The 15,888-nt window shown below is 42.6% G+C and overlaps 1 protein-coding gene across 2 annotated transcripts in view; it reads right to left on the bottom strand.

The window, feature by feature from the left end:
* Positions 1 to 15,888, bottom strand: part of CFAP43 (cilia and flagella associated protein 43) — a 113,403-nt gene that overhangs the window by 90,684 nt on the left and 6,831 nt on the right. For both annotated transcript variants that reach the window (XM_075856474.1, XM_075856473.1), the window contains exons 3-8: positions 14,970 to 15,066; positions 14,322 to 14,489; positions 6,167 to 6,317; positions 4,679 to 4,835; positions 3,229 to 3,311; positions 1,433 to 1,564 (exon numbers count right to left, since the gene is read on the bottom strand). In XM_075856474.1, the coding sequence (XP_075712589.1) occupies positions 1,433 to 1,564; positions 3,229 to 3,311; positions 4,679 to 4,835; positions 6,167 to 6,317; positions 14,322 to 14,489; positions 14,970 to 15,066 (788 nt within the window). The remainder of the gene's footprint in view (positions 1 to 1,432; positions 1,565 to 3,228; positions 3,312 to 4,678; positions 4,836 to 6,166; positions 6,318 to 14,321; positions 14,490 to 14,969; positions 15,067 to 15,888) is intronic.

Here is a 15,888-nt window from a genome sequence, read left to right as displayed (position 1 = left end):
TCGGAAATGCTCTGGCCGGTGTTCCGCTGCAGGTGGTGCCCATGACGTCACTGCCCCTATATGGACAGTGAAGTCAGGGCTTTCTCTATGAGCAGACTAGGGCGTCAGTAACGCTTTGGTCGGAGATTCCGGCGCTCCAGGAGTAGCCAATGACTTCACTGTCCATATAAGGGCAGCGATGTCAGGGGCACCTCCTGCAGCGGCATCATCGGCCAGAGCATTGCCGACGCCTTGCTGGGGATTGCGCTCAAAGAGAGCCACTAACGACGTCACTGTCAATATATGGACAATGAAGTCAGGGGCTCATCCTGGAGCGCCGGAATCCCAGCCAAAGCGTTGCCAACGCCTGGCTGGGGCTTCTGCTCATAGAGTGAGTCCATGACTTCACTGTCCATATAAAAACAGTGACGTTAGGGGCATCTCCTGCAGCGGAATCCCCGGCCAGAGCATTGTCGACGCCTGGCTGGGTATTCCGTTCATAGAGAGAGCTACTGACTATGTCACTCTCCATATATGGACAACAAAGTCAGGGGCTCCTGGAGCGTCGGAATCCCCGGCCAAAGCATTGCTGACGTCCTGGCCGGGAATTCCACTCATAGAGAGAGCCCTGACTTCACTGTCCATATAAGAGCAGTGATGTCAGTGGCACCTCCTGCAACGCTTTGGTCCCGGGATTTCGCTCCAGGAGGAGTGAATGGCAGAGCAGGAAGTGGATAGTTTCCTGCTCTGCCATAGTATTCAATTGCACCTGCGTCCTGAGGATGCAGATAAAATTGAATGTAGCAGTTGTTGGGACAAGTTCCAGAGACAGTAATTTGCCGGGACTGTCTCTGTAAATTCGGGTCAGTACCGGCAAATTCAGGACACTTGGCAAGTATGCTAAGTGGTATAATAAAATGCTCTCTGGGTTGTTATAAGGGGGTATTACAGTTTCAGACAATGAAAGTTATTCACTATATAATTTCTACACCAATTAGTTTTAAGATCTCTGCTTGCTGTCATTTATTAGGAAGCGTCATTGTTTATTTCCAGAGGATACAAATCTTCCTGGTCATGTGATGATCACACAGGAGCAGGAACAATCACAGTTACAGTATATGTATCAGAGCTCGCGCTTGTCAGGAGCCGTGTACCTGTGTGATCACCACATGACCGGGACAGATTTTAAGTAAACATTGAAAGTTCCTTTGGAATAACTGCAAGCAGAGATCATGAAAACTGTGAGGAATTGGTACAAAAAGTATAACTTTTCCTTATACAATTGTTTTTATTAATTTTTTGCTGATACAATAATATCCCCTTAAATTGGCACCGGTGGATGCAACCCTGTAGTGACAGATCTCCACCATCTGGCTGCCAGTGGAGCAGATAACAACTGTTTTGAGTAGATAAAGATTTGATGTGACAGTAACTCTCAGATGTCGATTCTGACCTTTTGTGTTGCAATGGAAAGCGCCTTGTAATCTGGTGAAAAACTGATGTTCTCAATAGGTTCCTTTGCATTCCAACATTCTTTCATTTTAAACTCTGAACCTTTTGTCGAGCATAACCATAAAATTCCATCCTAAAGAATAAAAGTAAGAATCAAAGTCATATTCATAAATGAAAGCCAAGGTCTGTCAATTGTATCAATGCCGCCACATATGTCTACTAAAATGTTCAAAAAAAAGTTAGTCTTCGGAAAAGCTATTTCGTGCAAAAAATTAATTCCTTGTAGCATTGGTGAATTCATTGTGAATCTGTACATATTGTTTATAGTGTATATCAGTGGTGTCAAAGTGTAGATCGCAGTCGACCAGTAGACCTCAGAGCGGGAACCAGTAGATCTCAATGTTGAGCCGCTAGGAAGCTTTCCTGTTGGTTCCAACATAGAAGTGATAAAGCTGCAAGTGATAAATGCTCATTGACAAATCATTTAGCAACCGGGAGCCTCCACCAGTGCTATTAGTCGGTGTGGATGTCACACACTGCCTGACAGCTAATATACACTGCAGAACAGAGCAGAGAAGCAGGGAGGAGCAGCACGGTCATGTATAAAGATACGTTCACTATAGTGGGCGCACTCGGGCATCTGAAAGAAACATGCAAGAAAAATTGCAGCAGCCTCCTCCATGTGCTACATGTACCTGTTTTAGATAAATGACCTTACTCAGGCTTGACGAAAAGTAGATTCCATACCTAAAAAGTTTGGACGTTCCTGATATATACTATCTCATGTGTGGGGCTAGACATCAAAACAAAACATGATTTTAGTCGAGCCTAGAAGACTATGCTCACATCTGCGTTAGGGTTTACCATTGTACCGCTCCTTCATAGGAGAACAGCGTAAAACTGGAGCCGCCGGATCCATCGCATGACGGAAACCAATGGTGCCCAACGAAACCCATTGACTTTTGGTCACGGTGTCCACTGTTTTGCCTGACAGAATAGCACACCATTCTGCTTTGTTTTCTCTGGGAAAATGGATGGAATCTGCAATGGAGGCTCCTGACGGAGCCTCCGACGCAAATGTAAACAAAGCCCAAAATATTGTCTATCCTGTAATGCTCTGTTTACATCTGTGTTTGCTCTTCCGTATTAACGAATACGCCAAATTTAACAGAATTGGATGCAAAACGGTAGCCAAACTAAAATAAATGGAAGGTAAACTATAAAAAATTTTATACGGATCCATTTAAAAAACTCATACTTTACCACCCTTATGTTTCCTGTTAGTTTTTTAACGTATCCGTCTTTTACTGTATATATTTATTTTCCTATATTTTCCTTTTTTGGATGTAGGAATTGATGCGCAGTAGGTAAAACATATCCGTTAAACGGAATGAATAACAGATACAAACATAAGACATTCCATTTGTATCCGTCATCCAGTGACTTTAAAGTTAACAAAAAAACTGAAAAGTCCTTTCTGTCAAGTTTCGGTCATTTTGGACGAAAAAATAGTGCTGCGGACTATGCTATTGTTTCCAGCAAAAAGATGGAAACCTGACGGAACTGAGAACAACTGAGGCTAAAAAAACCCTATTGAAATCAGTGGGTACTTTGACAGAAATTTTTTTTTTCCGTATTTCTGTTCATATGACGGAACAGAATAACGAAAAACAAAATGTAAATGTGAACAGAGCCTAAATGACATTTAACCACTGGTTCCTCACCCCTGCATGGCCATAGCAAATGTAAAAATTCTTCAGTAATTAAATATAAAATTATACGCATATTAAATCTTACGTTTCCGCCTATGTAAAGTCCATCCTTGTAAACTGCCATAGTCTTTATGTTTTTCTCATATAAAGCCGTTCTCGGTGACTCTCCTGGAAAAATAAAATATTTCTATAACTGGATAATATTATATTCAATCAAGCTGAAAAAGGACATTAAAATGAGTGAATAGGAATACAGAAATATTTTGCTATTAATTTTCTACTATGAAAGCACCGAATGCAGGACCTAGCTCAGATATGGCTGAATATGAATATGTTAATAATTAAATGGAAATTCCAGTTTTGCACAAAATATGTACAATTTTCGACAGTTTACATGAAATATCAAATACCTTTCCAAATACTATTACTTATATTGTAATGGGCTTTAATAACTTTATATGTTAATATTAGTTCTGAAATGTTCAAAAGATGAGTTCCCCTTTAAAGAAATGTTAGGTAGGCTTGATCCCAGCATGACAGTGCAGCTCTATGCATTTTGCACTACATTTCTAGGAACAATGGAAGTTGCAATGTGACTTCTTTACTTTGCCATGTAGATTGGACTTCAAGGGGTTGTCCAGTCCTAAAAAATTGATGGCCTATCCTCAGGATAGGCCATCAATATACGATCGGTCGGGGTCCGACTCCCGGCACTCCCGCTCATCAACTGTTTTGAAGGGGCCACAATGCTCCCCTTCATTTCATTTACTTCTTACACTGTAAATTGCCGACACACTTGTAGCGACAGTTTACAGTATTACTGCCTTCTATTTACTTCAATGGGAGAAGGCTGTAATACTGTGAACCGCAGCTACAATTGTGCAGGCGATTCACAGTGGGAGCAGTAAAGCAAATGAAGGGGAAGCAGCGATCTTACGATCACCGCAGCGCCTTCAAAACAGCTGATCGGTAGCGGTGCCGGGAGTCGGACCCCGACCGATATGATATTGATGGCCTATGCTGAGGATACGCCACCGATTTCTTAGGACTGGTCAACCTCTTCAATACCATCCGATGTTATTCTGCCAGTAGAATAAAACAAAAACCTGATGGACCCAGTCAAAGGCAGCCATCGGGATCCTTTAAAAAATGGATCATAATACATTTATCAAAATTCAACATAGCTCCTTTAAGAATTGAAAGCCCCAATGCCAGTGTGAACAGAGATTTAGACATTTGTTGCAAACTTTCAGTGCAGATTTCTCAGTGTGAATTTGCAATCATTTACAATACAAAACATGTTGATGGGGTTTTAAAAACGTCATCTACATGTAGCAGAAAAAAATCTGCGCGGAAATGAGGGCATGCTGCAGCTTTAACCCTTTGCAATGCAAAGTGTAAAATCCACAGCAAATTCACGGCAAAATCCACTTGTAACAGAATGCTTGTTTATAAGCAGGCAGATGGAGTTTAGTGTTAATTCGCTATTAAAGCATTCAAAACAATACAAATAGCATGTTTTTTATATACATTACCAGTTGTTGACGGCTCTGTTAGGTTTAGAACAGTTATTTTCTGTGTCTCTGGGTTAACAGACAGTAGTTGTCCTCCTTTACATCCAACAAACAAATTAGATGTTGAGCTCCAGCAATGGGTATTGGGTTTAACAATAGGTTTTCTTTGTTCTTTTGGCTTAAATGCATAAAAAACAAACAGTGAGAAAATTAAAAATATAGTAATAGCATATTGAGGGGCTTAGTCTTGCTGGATTTCCAGTCATTCCAGCAAGCAGAGTACTGTGGTAAGTTTCTGATACAACAGCTATAGACAAAGCTGTCTAGACCCCACACATGTTAAAAAAATAAAATAATTATATACTCTATGCACTAGAATCGGGGAAGAAGAGAGAGAAGCAAAAACATTGAATGTTTTTTTTAATCCTTTGGATTGCAGTATAAAACAGAATGGAATAAAGGAAGAGGAAGATATCATGGTAAATATTGCTAGTATTTTTATTTATTTCTTAAAGGGAATGTGTCGCTAGAAAAGATATATTTTTTTAGTTAAACAATTAGTATTTGAGTGATTACACATTGTTTTAATTTTTTACATTTTTTCACAAGTCAGGAAATATTATAAATTAGATTTTAATTTATAACATTTCCATGTGCTGGGCACTAGAGAGAGCAGTTCCCAAAATTGCAAGATGGTCAATGTGGTAAAGCAACCTCATTGCTTTATGCTGCAAATTTGGGGTGGACACACTCTCCTCTAGTGTCCTCACACAATCCCCCCTCCCTTATTCTGGCTAGTGCCAGGTGAAGGAGGGGGTTGAATCTTCAAACCTCCTACACTGTGTGCCGCCATTTTCTGAGCGACTGCACAGTGTAGGAGGATTAGATACAGTGCTCAGCAGACAGTATAACACGAACATACACAAACATAATACACACATCACATACAAAAACATAAATTACCTGCTCCTGCCTCCGCTCCTATTCCTTGCGTCTTCGCTTCCTTGAACATATGGCCGGAAGCCGCGGCCGGAAGTAGTCATCTTACTGTCCGGCTTCCGGTCCACATGAAAATGGCGTCGGACTTTGCTCTGCCAAAGACCTTCCTATTGGTCTGTGTGGGAGCGGCGCATGCGCCGTTCCCACACAGACGGCGTACGCTGCAGTGAATGGAACAGCTCCCGTTCGCATTCTCTATGGGGATGTATGTGCCGTATTCCATCTCTGTATGTGTCGTTAATCAACACATACAGAGATTAAAAAAAAAATGTCAGCCCCCATAGAGAAATACAAGTAAGAAAAAAGTAAAAAGTAGAACACAAGAACACAAATAAATAAAATTTATTTTAATATCATACTAAAAACAAAAAAAAAATTTCATGACACCTTCCCTTTAAGTTCAGTAGCCCTTTTAGGCTTTGAGTGATAACCCACAACATAGTAAACAGCGATGTTATTCCATACATGTATCCAATAGATTAACCAGTGTTACAGGATGTGGAAACTTACTATGAATCCTTCTGCTTCATCACCTACTAACCCAGCAATGGCAGGTATGGGCATCTGAGGTCCGAAGTAGGACAGTAGACCGTCTGGTTGAGCGCTCATATGTCCATCCTCTTCAGCCATTATACCATCTTCATTGAGAAGTTTGACTGGCCTGTAAATAGAAAACACCATTATTATATATCGTCTGCGTCTGTTTAATTTAGCTATTGTGATTTTTCCCCTATTTTCAGCTGATTGGGTATATTTTATGAGCATTAGTTCAGGCCACCAAAATACTGCAGGAAACTGAACATTACATTTTATTTTTTTGGGCATCATAAGGTACCTATCCCCCCAATAAATATACTCAGCGAGTATTACCTTATTTAGTTATTCCTGATAAAACCTACAGCAGGTAAAGATGTTTTTCCATCAGAGACATTTATGACATATCCACAGGATATGTAAAAAATGTCAGATCGAGCGCCCCCTAAATCCCGTTCTACTGCTCAGTGCTGTGGCTGAATCGTGTGATTTCCGACCATGAATTACGGAAATAGCGTTGCTCGCTGAGCTACGCTGTTTCCGTAAGACCCATAGAACTGAATGGTAGTTATGTAAACAGCGTAGCTCGCATGCTACGCTGCTTCCGTAACTGCCATTCACAGCGTTGACTGTGGACTTGATATAACACAGTGGACCAACAATGTTGCTCAGTGTCCAAAGTCCTGTTTTCAGATGAAAGTAAATTTTGCATTTCATTTGGAAATCGAGGTCCCAGAATCTGGAGGAAGAGTGGAGAGGCGTCAATCCAAGTTGCTTGCGGTCCGGTGTGAAGTTTCCAGTCAGTGATGGTTTGGGGAGCCATGTCATCTGCTGGTGTTTGTCCACTGTGTTATATCAAGTCCAGAGTCAACGCAGCCGTCTAGCAGGACATTTTCGAGCACTTCATGCTTGCCTCTGCTGACAAGCTTTGTGGAGATGCTGATTTTATTTCCAGCAGGACTTGGCACCTGCCCACACTGCCAAATGTACCAATACCTGGTTTAATAACCACAGTATCACTGCGCTTGATTGGCCAGCAAACTCGCCTGGCCTAAACCCTATAGAGAATCTATAGGGAATTGTCAAGAGGAAGATGAGAGACACCAGACCCAACAACGCAGACGAGCTGAAGGCCGCTATCAAAGCAACCTGGGCTTCCATAACACCTCAGCAGTGCCACAGGCTGATCGCCTCCATGCCACGCCGCATTGATGCAGGAATTCATGCAAAAGGAGCCCCGACCATGTATTGAGTGCATATACTGTACATACTTTTCAGTAGGCCAACATTTTGGTGTAGTATTTGAAGAACCTTTAAAGAGAACATTTCACCGGCCCATACATGTGCAGCTGAGTGCACTATGTAATAGGCAGGGCTGTACAAACCCTGTCTCACTACAATATTTTCCTATCTTTCTCCGTTATTTAGATATTGGTGGCGTTATATTTGGTGCCCGATATTTAAATAGCCCTCTGAACTGTCAATGGGGCGTGTAATTGGCAAGGGGGCGTGCAACATCGCTGTGACACTTTCCAATCAGCTACGGACTGTGTCACAGCGAGAGCTGGAAAAAGGAGAGCGTTTGCGCGCGCGCAGCTCCCCCCACGCCACGGAACAGAAGAGGAGAAGAAGAATGTGAATTCTTCTTCTTCTGTTCCATGGCGGCGAGAGTATCTTCGGCAGCGGCACCGGAGCTGTGCGCCCATGCACACTCTCACTCATACTTCAGCTCTCAGCAGACAATGTCAAGACTGTATGATCTCTCATGAGGGATCACACAATCTTGTTCAGCTTGTCTGCCGAGAGCTAAAGAGTGAGAGCCTGCAGCATGCTAGCACAGCTCCGAGATATGCGTGCGCGCACACACGCTCTCCAGCTCTTGCTGTGACAGTGTCCGTAGCTGATTGGGCAGTGTCATAGCGATGTTACACGCCGCCTTGCCAATTACATGCCCCATTGACAGTTTAGGGGGTTATTTAAATATCGGGTGCCAAATATATCCACACCAATATCTAAATAACAGAGGATAGGAAAAAAATGAAAAAGTGCCCCAGGGTTTGTACAGCCCTGCCTATTATATGCTGCACTCAGGTGCACATGTATGGTGAAAGGTTCTTCAAATACCACATCTCAATTACCAATGATCTAGATATATCTGCAGTGGCGGATCATCATTAGGGCGGTTCGGGCGGCCGCCCGGGGCCCAAGGCTCCCAGGGGGCCCATGACCACCCCAATCGCACATGACCGCGCGGACCCCCTCATGCCTGGTGGCGTCGCTAGCACAGAAAGGGGCCCCGGTGCCAGGGCCGCACCTGTAATGAGGCGAGGTGAGTTTCTGCCCGACTCCCAGCTATTAGCAGCCGTGGTCTGTGCTGCGATCTCTCCCTGTGCTGCTTTAGAAGCTCCCCCTCCAGCCCCACTTCTCTGCTCTACACACCTCTCCTCCTGCTCCTGCTGTTACTAGTCGGGACGTGACGGAGGGGGAGGGGAGACTGTCTGCGGCACTGTGTCGGGCCATCAAGCTGCTGAACGCCCTTCACAAATATCCTGCATAAAAGGTAAGTGCATGTGTGTTTACAATGTGTACTTTATATGTGTATAATGTGCATATTCGTGTGTCTTTGATGTGTACATGTGTATGTATGTATATATATATATTGTATGTATGTATAGCGTGTGTGTGTGTGTGTGTGTGTATGTATATACAGTGAAGGAAATAAGTATTTGATCCCTTGCTGATTTTGTAAGTTTGCCCATTGTCAAAGACATGAACAGTCTAGAATTTTTAGGCTAGGTTAATTTTACCAGTGAGAGATAGATTATATAAAAAAAAAGAAAAAAAATCACATTGTCAAAGTTATATATATTTATTTGCATTGTGCACAGAGAAATAAGTATTTGATCCCTTTGGCAAACTAGACTTAATACTTGGTGGCAAAACCCTTGTTGGCACGCACAGCAGTCAGACATTTTTAGTAGTTGATGATGAGGTTTGCACACGTTAGATGGAATTTTGGCCCACTCCTCTTTGCAGATCATCTGTAAATCATTAAGATTAAAGGGAATGTGTTGCGAGTTTTTTTTTTTTTTTAATTGAACAGTTAGTGTAAAAATGATTAAACATTGTTCTAATTTTTTACTTTTTTTCACAAGTCAGGAAATATTTTAAATTAGATTCTAATTTATAATATTTCCCAGTGCTGGTCACTAGATGGAGCAATTCCCAAAATTGCAGCATTGCATGTGGTAAAGCAACCACATTGGTTTATGCTGCAAAATTTTGGAAAACTCACTCGCTCTAGTGAGCTCTCAGAATCCCCCCTCCTTTATCCTGGCTAGTGCCGGTAGAAACGAGGGGATTGAACGGTCAAACCTCCTACACTGTGTGTCGCCATTTTTTTAGCTAACACACAGTGTAGTAGGTTTACATACACTAGTAAACACACAGTAAAACACGAACATACATAGAAATAACTTATCTGCTCCAGTCGCTGCCGCTCCCTGCGGTCCGTCCGCTCCGTCTGCTACCGCCGCTCCAAGTGCACAAGTCCGGAAGCCACGACCGGAAGTAGTAATCTTACTGTCCGGCCGCGACTTCCGGTCTACAGGAAAATGGCGCCGGACGGCGCACAGTTCAACTTGGACTGTGTGGGAGCGGCGCATGCACCGTTCCCTCCCACACAGACGGCGTACAGCATAGTGAATGGAACGGGCCCCGTTCGCATTCACTATGGGACTGTAGCTGCCGTATTCCATGTCTGTATGTGTCGTTAATCGACACATACAGAAATGGAAAAAAAAATGGCAGCCCCCATAGGGAAGAAAAAGTTTAAAAATAAAAAAAAGTAAAACACAAACACACAAATAAATATAAAAGTTTTTAATAAAACACTAAAACCAAACTGATGTAAAATAAAAAAATTTCGTGACACTGTTCCTTTAAATGGTTACATGTATAAAAGACTCCTGTCCACACTCAATTAATCAGTCTGACTCTAACCTCTACAACATGGGCAACACCAAAGAGCTTTCTAAGGATGTCAGGGACAAGATCATAGACCTGCACAAGGCTGGAATGGGCTACAAAACCATAAGTAAGACGCTGGGTGAGAAGGAGACAACTGTTGGTGCAATAGTAAGAAAATGGAAGACATACAAAATGACTGTCAATCGACATCGATCTGGGGCTCCATGCAAAATCTCACCTCGTGGGGTATCCTTGATCCTGAGGAAGGTGAGAGCTCAGCCGAAAACTACACGGGGGGAACTTGTAAATGATCTCAAGGCAGCTGGGACCACAGTCACCAAGAAAACCATTGGTAACACATTACGCCGTAATGGATTAAAATCCTGCAGTGCCCGCAAGGTCCCCCTGCTCAAGAAGGCACATGTACAGGCCCGTCTGAAGTTTGCAAATTAACATCTGGATGATTCTGAGAGTGATTGGGAGAAGGTGCTGTGGTCAGATGAGACTAAAATTGAGCTCTTTGGCATTAACTCAACTTGCCGTGTTTGGAGGAAGAGAAATGCTGCCTATGACCCAAAGAACACCGTCCCCACTGTCAAGCATGGATTTGGAAACATTATGTTTTGGGGGTGTTTCTCTGCTAAGGGCACAGGACTACTTCACCGCATCAATGGGAGAATGGATGGAGCCATGTACCGTCAAATCCTGAGTGACAACCTCCTTCCCTCCACCAGGACATTAAAAATGGCTCGTGGCTGGGTCTTCCAGCACGACAATGACCCGAAACATACAGCCAAGGCAACAAAGGAGTGGCTCAAAAAGAAGCACATTAAGGTCTTGGAGTGTCCTAGCCAGTCTCCAGACCTTAATCCCATCGAAAACTTATGGAGGGAGCTGAAGATCCGAGTTGCCAAGCGACAGCCTCGAAATCTTAATGATTACATCTAACATGTGTGCAAACCTCATCATCAACTACAAAAAACGTCTGACTGCTGTGCTTGCCAACAAGGGTTTTACCACCAAGTATTAATTCTTGTTTGCCAAAGGGATCAAATACTTATTTCTCTGTGCACAATGCAAATAAATATATATAATTGTGACAATGTGATTTTCAGTTTTTTTTCTTTTATATAATCTATCTCTCACTGGTAAAATTAACCTAGCCTAAAAATTCTAGAGTGTTCATGTCTTTGACAGTGGGCAAACTTACAAAATCAGCAAGGGATCAAATACTTATTTCCTTCACTGTATAGTGTGTGTATGTATATATTGTGTGTGTGTGTGTATATATATATATATATATATATATATATAGTGTTTGTGTATATATATATATATATATAGTGTATGTATGTGTGTATATATATAATATATTTCTGCAGCAATGCCACAGAAGCTAGCAGAAATTCCACTGCAGAAAAAAAGCACCATTTCCTGCGGTTTTTACTGGAGAAAATGGTGCGTATTTTGCTGCGTTTTTCACAATGTTGCGGGATGGTGAAGTATCCTCTGAAAAACGCAGCAATTCAGTCCACTATCCGCAGCAGGAATGGACATGATGCGTCATGAAAAATACGCACCACGGGACAGAATTTCTGCTTGGAAATTTTACGCAGTCTCTGAATGAGATTTGTTAAATCTCACTCACTTTGCTGCTACTGTTTTCTGCGTATTTTCTGGGCAGAAAATTCGCAGCAATTTCGTTAAGTGTGGACAAGCCCTAAAACCGTAGCAGCAGAGTAGATTAGATGTGAACAATTCTCACCACACGCTGTGTAAATGATAAGCGGAAAAAAAAGCTCAGAAATTGACCTGCGGTGCGGTTTTTTTATTCTGCAGCATGTCAATTGTATTTGCGTAAATACTGCTTATTTGTTTCGGGTTTTCCCCATTTAATTCAATTGGGAGGTAAAACCCACAACAGATAGCAGATGTTATGTAAAAACGCAATTTAGAAAAAATAAAAATCTCATACTCGCCCAGAATTCTGTTTCTTCGTCCAGGCCAGCCTCCTGGGATGACGTTTCACCCCATGTGACCGCTGCAGCTAATCACAGGCTGCAGCAGTCATATGGGATAAAATGTCATCCCAGGGATGCAGTGTAGCGACGCTGTGTAGCACTATATATAAGGGGGGAGCGCTGTGTGGCACTATATATAAGGAAGGGAGCGCTGTGTGGCTCTATCTATAGGGGGCAGTGAGATGCTATCTATAGGAGGTTGTGTGCGTGTGGCGCTATATACAGGTGTGTATGTGTGTGGCGCTATCTACAGGGGGGTGTGTGTGCTGCTATCTACAGGTGTGTATGTGTGTGGCGCTATGTACAGGGGGGTGTGTGTGGCGCTATCTACAGGGGGATGTGTGTGTGTGGCGCTATCTACAGGGGGATGTGTGTGTGGCGCTATCTACAGGGGGATGTGTGTGTGTGTGGCGCTATCTACAGGGGTATGTGTGTGGCGCTATGTACAGGGGGGTGTGTGTGGCGCTATCTACAGGGGGATGTGTGTGTGTGGCGCTATCTACAGGGGGATGTGTGTGTGTGTGGCGCTATCTACAGGGGGATGTGTGTGTGGCGCTATCTACAGGGGTATGTGTGTGTGTGTGTGTGTGTGTGTGTGTGTGTGTGTGTGTGGGGCGCTATCTACAAGGGGATGTGTGTGTATCACTATCTACAGGGGGATGTGTGTGTGGCGCTATCTACAGGGGGATGTGTGTGTGGCGCTATCTACAGGGGGATGTGTGTGTGTGTGGCACTATCTACACGTGTATTGCGTGTGTGTCTGTGTGTGTGTGTGTGTGGCGCTATGTACTGGGGGGGTGTGTGTGTGGCGCTATCTACAAGGGGTGTCGGCGCTATCTACAGGGGGCACTGTGTATGTGGTGCTTTACTTTACAGTGTGTGACAATTATAGTCAGGGGCGCAGTGCATGGTGATATTATATTTAGGGGCTGCAGAAATGAGTCATGGCCAGGAGAAGTCGTCATGAGCTCTGGATCGGATGGAGAAGAAGAGAGGAAAAAAACTACTAGCATCTAAGACGTCGTCACCTGTGAGTCACTAGATTTACAGAGAATCTGTCACCTCTCCTGACATGTTTATTATATGAAATCCTTGTATTTCACAAAGTCTTTCTGCAGTCCAGGACTGGTAGACAATTCCCCTAGTCAGGGGAATCCTAACACTCATTTGTTAATGCTTGCCCAAAAAGGTAGTGTTAAAAATAGTTACGGCGTGGCACGGCGGCGGTGCAGAAGGTGGGCCCAAGTTTGGGTAACAGCCCAGGGCCCATGGTCTACTTAATCCGCCACTGTATATCTGTTACATTGACTTGTGGTTAATTCATATCATTTCTCATCTCTAGGAAACCTCTGGTGATAAAATGAAAGTTCTACCTGCAGAAAAAAAAAGTTTGCAAAAGTCAGCTGGGACCTGGCTATCTCTGCTTGTCTCCTCATCACAAGTGGTTGTCAGTATCAGCAGAAGATGGTATTTTAACGGAGGAGATAGGAAAAAAGTGTAACGTGCCCCAGAGTTTGTACAGCCCTGCCTATTACATGCTGCACTCAGCTGCACATGTATGGGGAGGGGAAAGGTTCTCTTTAACTGTTAGCAATGCTGGAAATAGATCACTCTGTGTGTAATGAATCTACATAATATGAGTTTCACTTTTTGAATTGAATTACTGAAATAAATAAACTTTTTGATGATATTCTAATTCATTGAGAAGGACTAGTATATATGTATATGTATGTATATATATATATATATATATATATATTGGGGGATAGGTATCTAATGATATATAAAAAAAACAAAAAGAGAGTGTTTCTTTAATGGTGCGGATGATATAATGATGTGGCACAATATGAGTGGAGCAATATTTGTCCACAATAGCCAAAATTAGTAAAAAACTTTGTCTTACTGATCAGAGTGAAGCTAGATCATAAAAATCAGTGGTTATTCTCAATATTGCTGGGGGTCTCAGCTCTTGATCTTATTGATATGCCATTAAAGGGACCCTCTTGGACGTAATATTTATATAGAAGTCTATGTACAGTAGGGTGTCCATTGTGTGTAAACAAACACTTTCATACAGCTTTGCTTACAGGCATAGAAATCATGTATTGCTTATTCTAGCAGATCAGTGTTTGAAAGCTTACGTAGATGTCAGGTGGTACACTGTATCGCAAACTTCAATATTCCAAAAAGTCAGCGACTCTTCACTGGACAGACACAACTGATGCCAATCCATGGGGTTAAAAGTCAAACTGGTAAAGTTGGATCTGGTATCTGATACACTACATAGGATAATACCTTCCTGCCAGCTCCTAGAATGGAAAAAAACAAACAAAATAAATGTCAAATATGAAATAGTTAAATTGTTAAACAATTTACTGTACATGGAAAAGCTACAATCAGCTACATTATAATAAGAGTGTGATGTAGTCTGGAATCCACCTCTTGTCTCATCACAGGCACCGGCGGCTGTTCCCTAGATTAGCTGTTGTGTAGAACAGTGCCCGTCTTTATAAGAGAACCAGCCACAGGGCACCCATAATCCATAACAGTTCCAGACAATTTAGTGGCTGTTCACATGTAACCTGCTTGTCCTTTGCACTGGAGGAAGAAATCCGTCTGGTAAAACTGATCATTTAGGACAGAAGTGAAGTGTCCCAGGACAGAGCGACTGTGCAGGCAATCCAGGACTGTCCTGCTGAATCTGGGATGATTGAATCAATAGTCACACAAAAACAAGCTCAATGGACTAACCTATACAGTTAAAATGATATCACATGTTTTTTCTTTACCAGATTGTGAGTAGGTGGTCTGGAACTGATGAGTAACTTCCTAAGAAGTGTCCTGAGTGACTAAATGCTAGCAAAGAATATTCCAGTTGTGCCGCACCTGGAAAACAAAATTAAAGAGATCAATAAATTGTAAGCCCACCAAAGCAGATAAACATATGGGGCAAATATTAAAGTGTAAGGCTACATTCAGACGAGCGTTTTTCCTACATTTCATGTTCGCGTGCGTTGCGTATTGGCATCAGTGTGATTTGCATGTGGCATGTGTTTTTCACGTCCGTGCAAGCAGTTACTTTTTTATAAAAAAAATTATTTATCTGCTTTTCTATATAACTGATGCGTGATACACGGACAGCACACGGATGTCATCCGTGTGCTGTCCGTGGTTTTCAATGGGCGACTAGGTGCGCAAAAACGCATTAATATAGGACATGCAGTGAGTTTCACGCAACAGACACTTGCTGCGTGAAAACTCATGCATGTCTGAATAGTCCCATTGAAATTAATGGATCCATGTGCTGCAAATTATTTCAACGCACAGCACACGGACGAGTATTACGCATGTCTGAATGAGCCCTAACTAAACTTTCAACAAACTCATAATGACATGTCAGAAGTTTTGATCGGTGGGAGTACGAGCACTGAGACCCCCACCGATCGCTAAAACGAAGCGTCAGAAGCGCTCGGTTGAGCACTGAGCCGGTTGATTTCTGATCGGCATTTTTTGGAAAGCATATCTAGCAGTGTACAGGCCCATAGACTTTCTATTGAGTTCGTACACCGTTACATCGCTTCTGCCGCAAAGTTTTAGCGATCAGTGGGGGTCTCAGTGCTCAGACCCCCACCGATCAAAACTTCTGACATGTCACTATGTCATGTCAGAAGTTTGTTAAAAGTTTAGATACCTTTTAACACAGACAAA

Source organism: Rhinoderma darwinii, chromosome 3, assembly GCF_050947455.1.
Source record: "Rhinoderma darwinii isolate aRhiDar2 chromosome 3, aRhiDar2.hap1, whole genome shotgun sequence".
Lineage (NCBI taxonomy): Eukaryota > Metazoa > Chordata > Amphibia > Anura > Rhinodermatidae > Rhinoderma > Rhinoderma darwinii.
This window is presented reverse-complemented; position numbering and strand designations above follow the sequence as displayed.